Genomic DNA, 16,378 nt, shown 5'->3' on the forward strand with positions numbered 1-16,378 from the left:
TAAGGCCCCGCCCCTCCCGGGGGGCGGCGCCCCGCCCCCCGCCCCGCCCGCGGCTGGGTCCACTCGCAACCTGGACTCCGCCCCCTTTCCAGACCCGCCCCCGCAGCCCAGTGACAGGAGGCGGGGCCTCGTCGGTGCGCAGGTAAGTAAAAGTGGAAAAAGGAGAAGTACGTTCGTAAAAGTAAAGTAAGTAAGCAAATAAAACCAGTAAGTAAATAGAACAAGTACATACAAAAAAATAAGTAAATAGAACAAAAAATAATTAAAGTAAAACAGCAGCCGCTGTGCTCCGTCTCTGGGGTCTCCCAGCTCGGGGGCTTTGTTGGAGCGTGTAAACGGCAGGAAGGCAGATCTGCTGTGGAACAGGCACCTTTCTAAATTTCGGTACTTGCCGGTAGGAATCAGTTGAGACCCTCCAGTGTGATGGAGAACTGGGGCTCAACCAGCCTAAGATAGGGAATAAGAAGGCAGTAAAAAGGGAGACTTAAATTAAAAAATGAAAATAAAAAAATAAGAGAGAGTAAGAGGAAATGGGAGAGGAGCTGAGGGAAGGAGAAAGGGAGACCCTCTCTAGTGACAGTGGGCCACACCCCCAGGAGACTGGGGCGCCAGTCCCCCTCTGCCTCAGTCTTCCCATCAGTGAAATGGGGAGAAGGATTCATGCTCCTCCCCCCTGCAGGGGCTGTGCAAGTGTACATGAAGCACAACCATGTGCGTGTGGCTCCTGGTTGCCCACCGCTCCCTTGATAACATGTTCTCCTGGTCCACTCTTCCGGGGCTTCTCCTCCCCTTCTGTGCTTCCCCACTCCTGTCTGTCAGTCCTCGTAACCCCAGACCTCTCATTCTTTGACCTTGGCCCTGCCCTGCTGCCTGTCCCCTACTGCTGGCTCTCTGACGTCTGGTCTCTGTGTCCAGTGCAACCAGAACAAATCGGACTGCTTCTACCAGACATACTCGTCCGGGGTGGATGCGGTGAGGGAGTGGTACCGCTTCCAATACATCAACATTCTGTCCAGACTGCCGGACCCCCCGCCATCCCTGGAGTTGGGCAACTTCATCTTCGCCTGCCGCTTCAACCAGGCCTCCTGCAACCAGGCGTGAGTCAGTCCTGCCTGCTCAGCACTCCCCATGCAGTCTCCTTCCCTGGGTCAGCCTGAGGCCCTGCATGGGCAGGGCCCGGGAAATGCATGTTGACCAAGTAAATGCCTAAAAGCTGGCAGGGGAGAAACACTGGACTCAGGTCCACCCTTCTGCCCCATGGGTCGCCCTGCAGACTTCTGCTGCTCCTTGCACCACTGGGTCTGCGTGCAGCAGCCTCCTCCCTGGCCCACCATCCCCTTGATCCCATGCTGTCTTGGGCCACTCGCCAGGGGAAGGTTGAGGCTCCAGGTCTGCCTTTGAGAATCCATGGGCTGGAAGCATGGTTCTCAGTCTTTCTAAGACCTCTTTCTCACTAGCATCAAAGCTTGAAAGGGCCTGGGGGATTATCTAGTCCCCTGATCCACTTCCTCAGATGAGGTTGGCAGTACTGTGTGGTGTAATAGCATGGATTGAGGGACTAAGCCCAGGTCCCCACTCTGGCTCTGTTACTTCCTGGCCAGGTGACTGGGCATTTCATATCATTTTTTCAGAACCTGTTTCTCTGTTTGTAAAATGGAAGTAAAACAAAACACAGAAAGCGAGATTCATTCAATGTTCATTCAACAAATATTTTTGACTGTCTGGACTTTGTGCCAGTCACTGTTTTAGGCATTTGGGATACATCAAAGAAAAAACTACCTAGTCCTTGCCCTTTTGGCACTTTTGCTCACGTGGTGAAGATGACGATAACACCCATCTCAGAGTTATACCAAGTGTGTGAGCTAACAAGGGGGGATGGTGCACTTTACAGACAGCGTTGAATGATGGTCTCTTTACTCCTGCCCTCAGACAGTGAGGTGATTTGTCCTACGGCGTGGGGTGGGCCCTAGCTGAGGATTCTTCCCACTCCACTGCCCCTCAGGCATTTTTTCTATTAGGACCCCTGTCATAATGTCCTTGCAAGGGGGGTCATGGCAGCTGGTGGCTCTCTGAGGACTGGGAGAGGCTAGGAGTGAGGGAGGCCCCCTTCTGCAGCCTCTGGCCCCCTCGTCCCCCTGTCTTCCCCTCCCACTTCTGCTCCTTGCTTTGCAGGGGATGTCTCCCTCTTCCTGGCTGACGAAAGGTGCTGAGGCAGCATCTCTTCGCTACAGGGGCCCTTCCCTCCCGTGTCACTGGAGAATGGCAGCCGGGCCAGGTGTCACCTGCTTCTGACCCTACCTCTCGCCTCTCACACACTCTGCCAAACACACAATTTTGTCCCTGTCTCTAGTGTTTGTCTTTGTTTGAGGACAGAAGCTACCAGCTGGGAAGTGAGACAGTAGCAGCACCTAAGCCTGAGTCAGCCCACACCTGCCACCAAGTCTCTCTGTCACCTTCCCACCTGCAAGTTTCATACATTTTCAGCCTGATCTTCCTCCTTCGCCTGCTCCGTGCCTCTGCCTCCCCATCGACTGCAAATCCATGGTTCATCTTTGTCTTGGCACTTGAGTCACTTGCTCTGCTGAGAACCTCATCATGCCTCACCTGGATCATCATAGCTGCCCCTCATGTGTTTTTCCTTTCTTTCTTTCTGTTTGTTTGTTTGGTTTTGCAGCTGGCCAGGACAGGAAGCTTTATACTTCACTATTCTGACTTCACTTCACGCCACATAACTATTCCAGTTAGTCCTGTTTAAAATCCTTCAGTGTCTCTCATGGCCTTCAGAATCAAGTTGAAGTTCTCTAGCATGGCTTTCTCTCCCCTCTCTTCCTCCATATCCAAAACCCTTACCTCCTTCCTATAATCCTTTCTTTAGTAACCCCTTTATTGAGATATAATTCGCATACCATAAAGTTCATCCTTCTAATATGTACAAGTTAGTGGTTTTTAGTATTTTGAGAGTTATGCAATCATCACCACTATCTAATTTTAGAACATTTTTCTCACCCCAAAAAGAAACCCTGTGCCCATAGTAGTTCCTTCCCATTTCCTCCCCTCCTCCAAGCCCTGGGAGCACTAGTCTGCTTTCCATCTCTTTGGATTGGCTATTGTGGACATTTCATATAAATGGAATCATACACTACGTGGTCTTCTGTGACTGGCTTCTTTCACTCAGCACAATGTTTTCAAGGTTCATTGCTGTTTTAGCATGGGTCAGTACTTCATTTCTTTTTATGACAGAATAATATTATATAGGTAGACCCCGTTTTTGTTTATGTATTCCTCAATTGTTTCCATTTTTTGTTTTTTGTGAATAATGTTGCTATGAACATTTGCGTGCAAGAAGTTTTGTGTGGACATATGCTTTTAATTCTCTTAGGTATATACCTAGGAGTGGAATTGCTGGGTCGTGTGATAGCTCCACGTTTAACATTCTGAGGAACTGCCAGACTTTTCCAAATCGCTGCACCATTTTACATTCCCAACAGCAATGTATGAGGGTTCCAAATTCTCTCCATCCTCTGCTTATTATTGCCTGTCTTTCCGACGTTAGCCATCTTAATGAATCTCCGTGATCTTAATGGTAAACTAATACAGGTCTTACTAAGTGCTAAGCACTGTTCTGAGTATAATTTAATCCTCACAGCACCCCTTTGAGATAGATATTAGTATTATCCCCATTTTACGATGGGGAAGCTGAGGTATAGGAAAATGAAGTAACTTGTTTTGCGTCACATCTAATACTTGTTAGAGCTAGGACTCAAATCCTACAAGGAGTTTAGTTCTGGAGGCTGCATTCTTAACCGTCACATTATACTGCTTCTCATAGACCACTATATTAATGTGCTTAATGTGTATCTTTTTGTATGTGTTTTTGCAAAATGTGTATTTAATTTACACAAATGGTATTATGTTATATATCTCATTTCATCCCTTCTTTTTTTTACTAAACCCTGTTTTTATGCTCCACTAATCTGCTGATTCCACCTGCTGCAAGCTGTCTGTGCTGTGCATCCACAGCACTGTGCCTGTCCCCTCTCCCAGTGAGCAGGACTCACAGGCCCTTCAGGTCTGGCCACTTCTTGGATTCCTCCTGCATCCAGCCTGTGCTCTGGAAATGCTGACTTCGTAGCATATGTGCACCAATATTTCACAGCTCTGTGCCTTTATTCTTCAAGGCTGATGGAATATTCCAGATCATCTGGTTCCAATCCTGCCATTTTACAGATGAAGAGGATGAGTTTAGAAAAAACAACTTGCTGCAGGCCATTCGGTCAGAGCCCCCTCTTTATCCCCAGCTGGCCTTCTCCTTCTCACTTCTCTTGATTCCTCCTCTGCCTCTCACAGGCCAAAGCCACATCTCTCTCCCTGCTCCCATAGCCGGATCCAAGATGACGGGGTAGCATAACCCACATTCCCTTCATCCCCATGTGGGCACTTGCTATAACCCCACACAGCTTCCCTGTCTGGAACTGAGATTTGCTGTCAAATCGTATCTCTACTGCAGTAATGTTACCTCTGTGATTGCTTCCTCCCTGTTCCCAGGCTTGTCACAGACCAGCTTTGGACTCTCCAGTACGAGACATGCTGATGCAGGAGGCCTCTGGAAAACACTTGGCCTCAGTCCTGCACTGGGATCTGATCTTCCTCCCCTCAGTTCTGTGCTCATCACTGGTCTCTCCTCTAACACCGTCCTTCTCCATCTCTCCATTTCATTCATTCAGTCATTCATTCACTTGACAACTATTTGTTAACTATCTCCTGTATCTCCTGTACACCAGGAACTATGCAACTAACCCAGAGATGATGTAGGGATGAATGAGGCGCGGCTCTGTCCTCAAGGAGCTCACAGTCCAAATGGGGAACTAAGATTTAGACATGTGAGAGTTAGGGACACTGCAAGAGTCATCATAATGCAACACAGTGACACAAGAGAGGCCACAGAGCAGTGTGTAAGTCAAGACCAGTGAGGTCAGATGGCCTACAGGGAGGAGCCTGGGCTAGAAGATGGATGACCTGGTTTGAGTCCCAGGTTCATTGGCACTGTTTGTGTGACCTGGGGCCAGATGCTTGACCTCTCTGAGCCTTAGCTGCCTCTTCCGTGATGTGCGGATGAGGCCCTCGCAGGCTGTTGGGTAGAGTGACCGAGGGAGCAGGGGTGAAAGTTCCCTGCATTGTACAAGTGTGCAGTAGGTGATCAGGAAACAACTGCTCTGAGAGGCGCAGGTCCTGCAGCAGTTTCAGGGAGTGGAGCTTTTCCTCTGCCTCGTCTTCCTGCTCCCCTGACCTCCTGCACGCTCCTCCTGACCCTGCTCTCTCTCTCCTGCTAAGGAATTACTCTCACTTCCATCACCCGATGTATGGGAACTGCTACACTTTCAATGACAAGAACACCTCCAACCTCTGGATGTCTTCCATGCCCGGAATCAGCAATGGTGAGCAAGTCCCTGTTCCCTCAGTGCCCAGTCTCTGCCTCAGGCCTTCCCAGGACTCACCTCGAGTCCACCTTCTAGACGTGCTTGGTACCTTCTGTCTATCCTGGAAGGAGTCCGCTCTGTTCTTTCTTCCCCATGGGCACCACATAGTCCATTCCAGGTGTGAGAGGAGCCCTGTCCCTGTCCTTCCTGCCTGCCCTCAGAATCCAGCACCGGGATTGTCTCTTCTCAGGTCTTCCTGGCCTTGTTCCCCTCGGAGAGTTACAGACTAGGCAAGGTGGGAGGGGGGTCTTTATCCCCAAACTCTTCTCCAAGACACCCTTCCCCCATCTGCTCCCTCTGCACCCCAGGTCTGTCCCTGGTGCTGCGCACAGAGCAGAAGGACTTCATCCCCCTGCTGTCCACGGTGACTGGGGCCAGGGTCATGGTGCACGGGCAGGATGAGCCTGCCTTTATGGACGATGGTGGCTTTAACTTGCGGCCTGGTGTGGAGACCTCCATCAGCATGAGGAAGGCAAGTGTGCTGACGGGGAGGCTGAGCAGGAGAGCCCCAGAGTGGAGAGAGGCAGAGGGAGGGATGGGGGTGATTTGGTGGCCAGAAGACTGTGGGGGGAGATGATGTGGGGTGGCCTTGAGCTTTTGAAGGTCTTCAGGGGCAGGAATTAGGGGTGAGGGGCTGGCAGCGTGGGCACTGGGAAGTAGGATCCGGGGAGTGGACCTTGGCTGAGAAGAGGTTCAGGGCATCCCAGGGGATTCTCTGGGCCCAGTGTCCTTGCAAGTAGCACCGGGGTGGGTGTTGGGGGCTGCTGCACACATGGTTTGAGATGGTGAAGCAGATGGGAGGGGCTGGCAGGGCTTGAGACACATCCTGGGACTGAGAGAAGACGGAATGCAGGCAGAGGCCACTTGCTCTGACCTATGACCTCTTGGGGTATTTGGGGTCATAGGAAGCCCTGGACAGACTTGGGGGTGATTATGGCGACTGCACCCAGAATGGCAGCGACGTGCCTGTCAAGAACCTTTACCATTCCAAGTACACACAGCAGGTGAGCCCCATCCCGTTTCTGTGGCCCTGTCTCCCAGGCCTGCACTAGTTGGTCAGTCAGGGTTGGAGTGTGAGCGTGTTTGTGTGTGACAGAGAGGAAGGTTGGGGGTAGGGGTGGGCAGGCTGGTGGAAAGAGGGACGTCGAAGGTGGCGCCAAGTGGGGGAGGGGAGGGCCTGAACCCCCTCCTCTCCGCCCACCTCTCCTCCAGGTGTGCATCCGCTCCTGCTTCCAGGAGAGCATGATCACACAGTGCGGCTGTGCCTACATCTTGTACCCGCGGCCCCAGGATGTGCAGGGCGTGGAGTACTGCGACTACAGGAAGCACAGCTCCTGGGGTGAGCCCTGCCCTGCCGGCCAGCCTTCCTCAGGAGCTCTCCTCCCAGTCCCCTCTGCCCGTGCATGACTTTTGGCCCCCACCAGCCCTGGCCAACTCTCCCCCTTGTTTTTCTGCCTTAGTCTCTGACTCTTTCTCTCTCTCTTTTGGATTTTGTGTGTTCGTCAGGGAATTGTCTCATTTAAAAATAACCCACAGCATCAGGAAGGAAGAAAGTGTCCAGCGCGGCTCTGGCACGTTCTGCCTGCAGCCTGCCGCCTGTTCCTCGGGGTGCTCGGCAGGGCTGGTTCCTGGGTTTGGGGGGCGCAGGAAGACAATATTAGAAGTTATATGTGTCTGTCTCATTCCTCCACATTTTCCATCTTATGTGTGTTTTAGATTGTGCCATTCAGTAGTACTGGCATATAATTTATAGATCAAATATCTATTTTGGACCTGCTTATTTAAGATTTTTTTCTACGTGGAGGAGGGCACCATCAAAAAAATTTGGAGAGCCCTGGAATCTCCTCCTCATTGTGATATAGGAATAGACAAATCCTTTTTGGCTGCAGCTATTCAGCAGGGAAGCTGTGTACTAGGAAGCTGAGAGAGAAAGAAAATCCCAGCAAGAAAATAACAGCCGCTCCGGGCGTTCGAGTTCCTGGCGCACATGCTCTTATCTGGCACGGCTGGCCCGGTCTCCCCGTGATTCCTCCTCCCAGGGCTCCCCTGGGCCCAGCTTTCCCACAGCATGGGGCGAGGGAGTGGGTGGGCTGAGGGCCAGCACTGCAGGACACGTGCTAGTGGACACTGCAGACACTGAGGGCGCTCACAGGCTGGTGATCGTCCCACCCCAAGTTTAGTGTCTGCGCCTGCCTTGGCCCTGCCTGTGCTGATCTTTCTGCCTCCTTCCGTCCACACGGTTCTCTCCCCTTGCCTGTCCTTTCCAGTTGTGGCCTCCTGGTTCCTGTCTCTCTGACCTTAGAGGATCGAGCACATCAGAACTGGAGGGAAGCTCAGACCGGGGCGGGGGCGGGGGGACAATGCCCCTCCCTGCCCCAAGCAGTTGTTTCTAAGTTGTTGTGAGTTTCAAAATCTGTGAGTGAAAAATAACAATATTGATTGCTAAGAAGTGAGGACAAGGGAGAGGAACCTGGGCTAAAAGCACAGAGCACAGCGTGGTGAGTTTCCTGAGGCTTGCTCGCCAGAGAAGGGGGCCCAGCTACTTTCTAATTAAATATCCCCTGCCCTGGTAGATGGAGGGATTTGGGTCAGAAATAAAGGACTTCAGACTGAGTGACTAAAGGTAGAGATAATGACAAAATAACCTTACTTAGAACTTGGGAACAGGGGAGTCCGTAGTCCCATTATTCTTTTTTTTTGGTAATAGCTTTACTGAGATAATTCATATCCTTTCCAACTCACTCTTTCAAAGTGTACAATTTTAGTTTAGAGTAGAGATAATGACAAAATAACCTTACTTAGAACTTGGGAACAGGGGAATCCGTAGTCCCTTTATTCTTTTTTTTTGGTAATAGTTTTACTGAGATAATTCATATCCTTTCCAACTCACTCTTTCAAAGTGTACAATTTTAGTTTAGGATAATTCTAGTTTTTAATTTTCAGTTTGTGCAACCATCACCACAATCAATTTTAGAATATTTTTACCACTCCCAAAAGAAACCTTGTACTCATAAGCAGTCCCCAAGCTACCCGCCTCCCCTGCCAGCCCCTGGGAGGCCACTAATCTGTTTTCTGTCTCTATAGATTTGCCTTTTCTGGACATTGCATATAGATCAAATCTTACAATATGTGGTCTTTCATGTCTGGCTTCTTTCACTTGGCATCATGGTTTCAAGGTTCATTCATGTTGTAGTGTGTGTCAGTACTTCACTTCTCTTTTATTTTTTTTCTGGCGGCTGGCCGGTATGGGGATTTGAACCCGTGACCTTGGTGTTAGAAGGCTGTGCTCTAACCAACTGAGCTAACCGGCCAGCCCTAGTACTTCATTTTTTTATATGGCTGAATAGTATTATATTATACAGATATACCACATTTTTGTTTATCCGTTCCTCAGTTGATGGACATTTGGGTTTTTCCACTTTTTGTTTTTTTGGATGATGTTGCTATGACCGTTTGTGTGCAAGCGTTTGTGTGCACATATGTTTTCAGTCCTGCTGGGTATATACTGAGGGGTGGAATTGCTGGGTAGTGTGGTAACTCTACACTTAACCTTTCGAGGAGCTAAAGCAGTCCCCAAGCTACCCGCCTCCCCTGCCAGCCCCTGGGAGGCCACTAATCTGTTTTCTGACTCTATGGATTTGCCTTTTCTGGACATTGCATATAGATCGAATCTTACAATATGTGGTCTTTCATGTCTGGCTTCTTTCACTTGGCATCATGGTTTCAAGGTTCATTCATGTTGTAGCGTGTGTCAGTACTTCACTTCTCTTTTATTTTTTTTCTGGCGGCTGGCCGGTATGGGGATTTGAACCCGTGACCTTGGTGTTAGAAGGCTGTGCTCTAACCAACTGAGCTAACCGGCCAGCCCTAGTACTTCATTTTTTTATATGGCTGAATAGTATTATATTATACAGATATACCACATTTTTGTTTATCCGTTCCTCAGTTGATGGACATTTGGGTTTTTCCACTTTTTGTTTTTTTGGATGATGTTGCTATGACCGTTTGTGTGCAAGCGTTTGTGTGGACATATGTTTTCAGTCCTGCTGGGTATATACTGAGGGGTGGAATTGCTGGGTAGTGTGGTAACTCTACACTTAACCTTTCGAGGAGCTGCCAGCCTGTTTTCCAAAGCGGCTGCACCATTTTACGTCTCCGTGGCAGTATATAAGATTTCCAGTTTCTACACATCCTTGCTAGTGCTTACTATTGTCTTTTTAAAAATACTAGCCATCCTGGTGGGTGTGAAGAGGCATCTCATTGTGGCTCCATCTCATCACTCGTTCCCACTTTTCTTTCTGACTCTTATGTTTTTGTCTGTATCCTGCACATGTTTACATGGGTGTATTCTGGTTTTCTTTCCTATATTGTTTCTTAAACGTTTTTTGGTACTGCCACTCATGAGGCATCATTGTAATGCTATATAATTTTCTTGTAAATTGGGTGCCCAGGGACCTTGGGAGACCTCTTGCATGTGGGGGTGGAAGGTTGAGTGCCCCAGGAAAACAGGCACCCCCTGTACCCGCAGGCTACTGCTACTATAAGCTCCGGGATTCCTTTTCCTCAGACAGGCTGGGCTGTTTCACCAAGTGCCGGAAGCCGTGCAGGTGAGTGTCCCCTTCCCCAGGTACAGGTTAGGCAGAGGGCTGCTTGGCCAGGTAGAATACAGGGTACTCAGCTAGGCCTTTGACTGGGAGAGCTTCACCCCATTACTGAGCACCTCTCTCCATCCGCAGTGTGACCAGCTACAAGCTCTCTGCTGGTTACTCACGATGGCCCTCGGTGACATCCCAGGTAAAATGGGAAAGGGAGGAACAGCAGAACGTGTGTGTGTGCGTCCACGTAGTGCTGTGGCCTTTTCTGAATATGATGTGTATGGGTGTGTCTGACCCGACGCCATCCTGAAGAGTACAGGGGTGACCTCAGTGACACTCCCACTCTTTCCCAGGACTGGGTCTTCGAGATGCTATCCCGACAGAACAATTACACTATCAAAAACAAAAGGTCAGTCCTGGGGGGTCCCAGCCCCAGGAGAGGAATCCTTGGGCGGGAAGACATCTGGGAAGAGGAATTGACGTTGATGATTGGAGGAGGGTCCAAGAAGGCAATCCTCTACCGTTTCTTCTCCCCCACTCCACAGAAACGGAGTTGCCAAACTCAACGTCTTCTTCAGGGAGCTGAACTACAGAACCAATTCCGAGTCCCCCTCTGTCACGGTGCGTCTTGCCTCATGGAGCCTGGGCTTCTCTTGGGGGTCTTAGCAGGGTGGCTGTCAGGGAAAACAAGGGGTTGCCTCTGTGGGGCCAGAAGGGTTTGGGCCTCAAAGCTGGGGAGCCAAGAAAAAGGGGAGAGGGGTCAAGTGTGAGGTGGGGAGGGTTGGAAGAAGGGGAGCTCGGGCTGGGGAGTGAGGTCTCTGGGGGTGGCGGGAGCGATGGCTGTGCCAGATGACGGGGAGGAGGCCCCGAGGCTGCCCCAGTTTCAGCTGCCTCCAGCTGTGGCCCAGTTACCAGTTTTTTCTGGGTGGCACACCAGCTGGGGACTCCTAAGGGAGAAGAGCAGAGGTGAGGGGCTCAGGGACCCCCTGAGAGGCTGAGAGGGGTGGGTGGGGTCCTCTGGGGGGAAGGGAGACAGCTTGGGAAGGAGGACTGGGGCTCCCCTGCCAGAACCCAGCAGGGCGCTGTGCCCCTCTTCCCTCTCAGATGGTCACCCTCCTGTCCAACTTGGGCAGCCAGTGGAGCCTGTGGTTCGGCTCCTCGGTGCTTTCTGTCGTGGAGATGGCCGAGCTCGTCTTTGACCTCCTGGTCATCACAGTCCTTATGCTGCTCCGGAGGTTCCGAAGCCGATACTGGTCTCCAGGCCGAGGGGCTGGGGGTGCGCAGGAGGTGGCCTCCACCCCAGCTGCCTCCCTCCCCTCCCACCTCTGCCCCCACCTTGCCTCCCCATCCTTGTCCCAGCCGTCCTTGTCCCAGCCGGGCCCTGCCTCCTGCGAGGCCTTGACCGCCCCTCCACCTGCCTATGCCTCCCTGGGCCCCTGCCCATCTCTGTCAGGCCCCTGAGAGGAAGGAGAGTGCTTCTCCCCCCGAGGCAGGGGCTCCTCCTGGTGGGAGGAGATGAGCCTTGGCAGGATGAAAGGGTGTTTGGGGCTTCCTCTGAGAGCTGCCCAGCTGCCTTCCGTGTGGGGAAGGAAACGGAGGGGAAGGGGCTGGGGACGGCCAGTGAAGCTGCCCGGCACTGCCTTGGCTCCTGCTCTGTACCCCTTGGTGTTGCCTCTGAACACTCCAGTTTCCCCACCCAAGTGCAGACAAGTCTCCTTTTCCCTTGGATCAGCCAAGCCAAACTTGGAGCTTTGACAAGGAACTTTTCCTAGGAAACTACTGACGACCAGAACAAAACACAAACAAGGGCACTCAACGGCAGGCATGGGTTTCCTGCCCTATGAGGACCGAGGCTGGCCCCGGATTAGCCTGGCCACATTGCTTTTCGGTGACACAGATGTCTGCTCCTCTTCTTGAACTTGGGTGGGGAAGCCTACCCCAAAGCCCCCTTCGTTAGTTCTTGGGCAATTCCCCTTCCCCAACTCCCCAGGGCGGGGGCTGGAGCAGACCACTGTAGGAAAGGCTTGGCACTCCCAGGCAGACCCAGGGCTCTTCTAGCTTCATGTCCCACACCCCACAGAGCCGTACTCCAGCGCCTCCGCCCTGTGTCCTTCATACCTCCGCCTGTCTGCTCGAGCTGTCTCCTCAGCCTGGAAGCTTCTCCTCCCATCTACTAGAGAACTCCTGTGCATCCTTTAGAACCCGGCCTAGACACCATTATGCCTGTGAAGGCTTCTGCCCCATCTTGTCTCCCCCTGTCCCTGGGCTCTCACAGTGCACTGTGACACTCGCTGGGGTGCTGATGTTGCGTTATACTTCCTTGTTCATTTGTGTTTGCCTCCCCGACTAGACTGTGAGCTCCTTGCAGTCAGGAACTGAGTCTTGTTCATTTATGTATGCTCCAGGTCTAGCCCAGTGCCCTGCTTGGAGAAGTAGGCAGGTGCTCAATAAATGTATGTCGCATAAAGGAATGTCTGGAGAGCTGGATGGGGCACCATGGAGGGAGACTGTGAGCTCCTTGCAGTCAGGAACTGAGTCTTGTTCATTTATGTATGCTCCAGGTCTAGCCCAGTGCCCTGCTTGGAGAAGTAGGCAGGGCTCAATAAATGTATGTCGCATAAAGGAATGTCTGGAGAGCTGGATGGGGCACCATGGAGGGGGTCAGGAGTGGATGCAAGTCCCTGAGTCACTGCCTAAACTTCTGGGGTGGGGGAAGGAACAGACTCCTGTGCCCCTTGGCTTCACCATGGAAGTGAGCATTCTTCAGGGGCCTCAGCAGAGATGAACTGTCCTGTGAGTTCCTCCATGGCGTTGCTGAGCATCTGCTGTGTGCCCATCACCATTTTAGGGTGAAAGGGGGAAGACGTGGTGCCACTCCGCTCAGGGGACCTGCTTCTCAGCGCTTCGGCTGGAAGGCTCGCCCTCTTCGGTGTCTGCACCTGGTTTTCCTTCCCAACTTCAGTCACCACATCCATCCTCCACTGCATTTGCTGGGCACCACTCATCACCCGCTGCACTTAACATCCTCATCTGCCCACCTCCCCAGCAACTGCTTGGCAGTGGTGGAAGAGAAAGACTCGGGCTAGTGTCAAAACCTTATGTAACTACATAATCTGTGCATCGTCACAGAGGCAGGGGCATAGGGGATCCTCCCAGCCTTAACAGAGAAGAAATTGAGGTCCGGGGAGAGGCTGAGGGACATTTGAGTGGAACCCCATTCTGATCCCCCGTTCCTTCCCGACTCCAGCATCAGATCTGGCATCCTGAAGTGACACTTTCTCATCACCTTTGGGGATACTTCTCCTGCGGCCTGGGTCTCATTCCTCTTGATTACAGTCTTCCTGTCCCGAGGGGCCAAAGGAGAAAGGGGAAAGGAGGAACCGGTGAGGGGTGAAGGGCGTGGGGGGGAGAAAGTGTCATGACGCGGGGCGGTGTGATGACTGCTGACTTCCCTTTCCTAGACTCCAGCTGATGAAGGGGAAATGGTGGTGTCACAACAGGCTGCCCTGTCAGAGTCCTCAGGTGCAGTCTGCCCTCTGCTGCAGCACTGGCCTGGGCCTTGCCCCATCCCGAACCTGCCGGACGGCTGTGCAGTTTCTCCTGCCAGCCTACATTTCCGCCCTGNCTCGCTGGGGTGCTGATGTTGCGTTATACTTCCTTGTTCATTTGTGTTTGCCTCCCCGACTGGACTGTGAGCTCCTTGCAGTCAGGAACTGAGTCTTGTTCATTTATGTATGCTCCAGGTCTAGCCCAGTGCCCTGCTTGGAGAAGTAGGCAGGTGCTCAATAAATGTATGTCGCATAAAGGAATGTCTGGAGAGCTGGATGGGGCACCATGGAGGGGGTCAGGAGTGGATGCAAGTCCCTGAGTCACTGCCTAAACTTCTGGGGTGGGGGAAGGAACAGACTCCTGTGCCCCTTGGCTTCACCATGGAAGTGAGCATTCTTCAGGGGCCTCAGCAGAGATGAACTGTCCTGTGAGTTCCTCCATGGCGTTGCTGAGCATCTGCTGTGTGCCCATCACCATTTTAGGGTGAAAGGGGGAAGACGTGGTGCCACTCCGCTCAGGGGACCTGCTTCTCAGCGCTTCGGCTGGAAGGCTCGCCCTCTTCGGTGTCTGCACCTGGTTTTCCTTCCCAACTTCAGTCACCACATCCATCCTCCACTGCATTTGCTGGGCACCACTCATCACCCGCTGCACTTAACATCCTCATCTGCCCACCTCCCCAGCAACTGCTTGGCAGTGGTGGAAGAGAAAGACTCGGGCTAGTGTCAAAACCTTATGTAACTACATAATCTGTGCATCGTCACAGAGGCAGGGGCACAGGGGATCCTCCCAGCCTTAACAGAGAAGAAATTGAGGTCCGGGGAGAGGCTGAGGGACATCTGAGTGGAGCCCCATTCTGATCCCCCGTTCCTTCCCGACTCCAGCATCAGATCTGGCATCCTGAAGTGACACTTTCTCATCACCTTTGGGGATACTTCTCCTGCGGCCTGGGTCTCATTCCTCTTGATTACAGTCTTCCTGTCCCGAGGGGCCAAAGGAGAAAGGGGAAAGGAGGAACCGGTGAGGGGTGAAGGGCGTGGGGGGGAGAAAGTGTCATGACGCGGGGGGTGTGATGACTGCTGACTTCCCTTTCCTAGACTCCAGCTGATGAAGGGGAAATGGTGGTGTCACAACAGGCTGCCCTGTCAGAGTCCTCAGGTGCAGTCTGCCCTCTGCTGCAGCACTGGCCTGGGCCTTGCCCCATCCCGGACCTGCCGGACGGCTGTGCAGTTTCTCCTGCCAGCCTACATTTCCGCCCTGGGGTCTTTCCTTATTTCCATGCCTTGTGTGTGGGCTACTCTGGCCCCTAGGGTTAGGAAGTGGAATCAGAATGTTAGAGATAAAAAGGTAGCCTCACTTTCCTTATTGGGCTTAGTGGGTGAAGTGACTGCCCCAGTTAGTGACTCTTACAGAACCAGCCTGGGACCCAGGTCTCCTGTGACTTGCTGCCTTCCTGTGGCACACGGAGTGCGGATGGCAGGGGTGGCTGAGACTTGGAGTCCAGTGCCCTTTGGTGAAGCACGTGCTGGGCACATGCACGCATGTGAGACGTGACAGGGGGCGGGTCTCTGCCCTCCGAAGCTCTTTCCTTCATCCTTTGCTCCACGGACCTTAGCCAAACCCAGGGCCGCTCTCTCCTGCTGCTCCACCTGTCCCCTCCTCTCTACCCCAGAAGGGATTAGGGTCTCATTCTCACCTCTGTGAAATTAGTTACCTTTTCATATGCCTAGATCCACCTACTTCTCACCATCTTTTCTTTTTCCTTTTTTAAACAGAATTTTATTGAGTAATTTGACACCACAAGTCTCAAGCCTTTAAACTTATTGAGTAAATAAGCATTTATCTTTTTTTTTTTTTTGTCTTTTGTCTTTTTCCGTGTCCGGCAACGGATCGCAACCCNGAGCGCCGCCGTGCTTCCCAAGCGGCGCACTATCCAGTGCGCCACCGGGCCGGCCCAATAAGCATTTATCTTAAGCAGTGAAAGAAACTGTCCTATTGAGACAGGCCATGTGTAATGGCTTTTGCACAGGCTATTAGAAACTCCTTGTAACATTAAAACTAGGATATTGAAGTTGTTATTAATTATTACTACAAACTATTAATATCGCTACCACTTACTGCTGCAGAGTGTATGGCAAGCACTTGCTCCACGCTTCATTTGCACTTAGTCATTGAACCGGCCCTGCGAGGGTTTCCAGCTCGAGGGTTTCCAGCACGAGGGTTTCCAGCACGAGGGTTTGCAGCACGAGGGTTTGCAGCACGCTCCCCACTTTCAGGTGAGGACCTGGAGGCTCTCCTTGCTTCTTCACATTGGATCTGGTCTTATCGATCCTAGTGGCATCACTTTGCCCATGTAGGTGGGTAGACGTTGTTACCCCCACTTAATAAACGCGGAAGGCTGGTCTGAGGAAGGGAGTCAGTTATCACAATTGATTGCTCGTAGTCAGGTACGGATCAAACTCCTTGCTCTACTCTTCCCCCCTGCACACCTGCTGCACTGGACTAGTCAAAAATAAATGCATAAATAATAAATAAATGCGGTACCAACTAAGGCTCTGTAGAGAGAGGAGTTGCCTGATGTCCCGCAACTGGGGCAGAGGCAGAATCAGCAACTGAGGGAATGGGTCAGAACGAAGAGGGGGTGGTCAGGGCCCCAGTCAGGGCAGAAAAGTAGGGTTAGGACTTACTCTGAGGTTTGGGTTGGATGGATAAATTTCCGAGGCAGTGGGAGATTAGGGTGCCGTGGAGAACTCTGGGGTA

The 16,378-nt window shown here is 52.0% G+C and overlaps 1 protein-coding gene across 1 annotated transcript in view; it reads left to right on the forward strand.

Moving 5' to 3' along the window:
* LOC103605364 (amiloride-sensitive sodium channel subunit alpha-like) overlaps positions 1 to 11,682 on the forward strand; it is a 13,405-nt gene extending 1,723 nt beyond the window's left edge. Inside the window, exons 3-12 of the mRNA XM_008589936.1 lie at positions 916 to 1,097; positions 5,332 to 5,435; positions 5,786 to 5,949; positions 6,383 to 6,481; positions 6,690 to 6,816; positions 10,006 to 10,084; positions 10,214 to 10,271; positions 10,426 to 10,481; positions 10,618 to 10,693; positions 11,177 to 11,682. Coding sequence (XP_008588158.1) covers positions 916 to 1,097; positions 5,332 to 5,435; positions 5,786 to 5,949; positions 6,383 to 6,481; positions 6,690 to 6,816; positions 10,006 to 10,084; positions 10,214 to 10,271; positions 10,426 to 10,481; positions 10,618 to 10,693; positions 11,177 to 11,533 — 1,302 coding nt within the window. The 3' untranslated portion in view covers positions 11,534 to 11,682. The remainder of the gene's footprint in view (positions 1 to 915; positions 1,098 to 5,331; positions 5,436 to 5,785; positions 5,950 to 6,382; positions 6,482 to 6,689; positions 6,817 to 10,005; positions 10,085 to 10,213; positions 10,272 to 10,425; positions 10,482 to 10,617; positions 10,694 to 11,176) is intronic.
* Positions 11,683 to 16,378: the final 4,696 nt, after the last annotated feature.

This window comes from Galeopterus variegatus, unplaced genomic scaffold (assembly GCF_000696425.1).
Source record: "Galeopterus variegatus unplaced genomic scaffold, G_variegatus-3.0.2 Scaffold5764, whole genome shotgun sequence".
Classification (NCBI taxonomy): domain Eukaryota; kingdom Metazoa; phylum Chordata; class Mammalia; order Dermoptera; family Cynocephalidae; genus Galeopterus; species Galeopterus variegatus.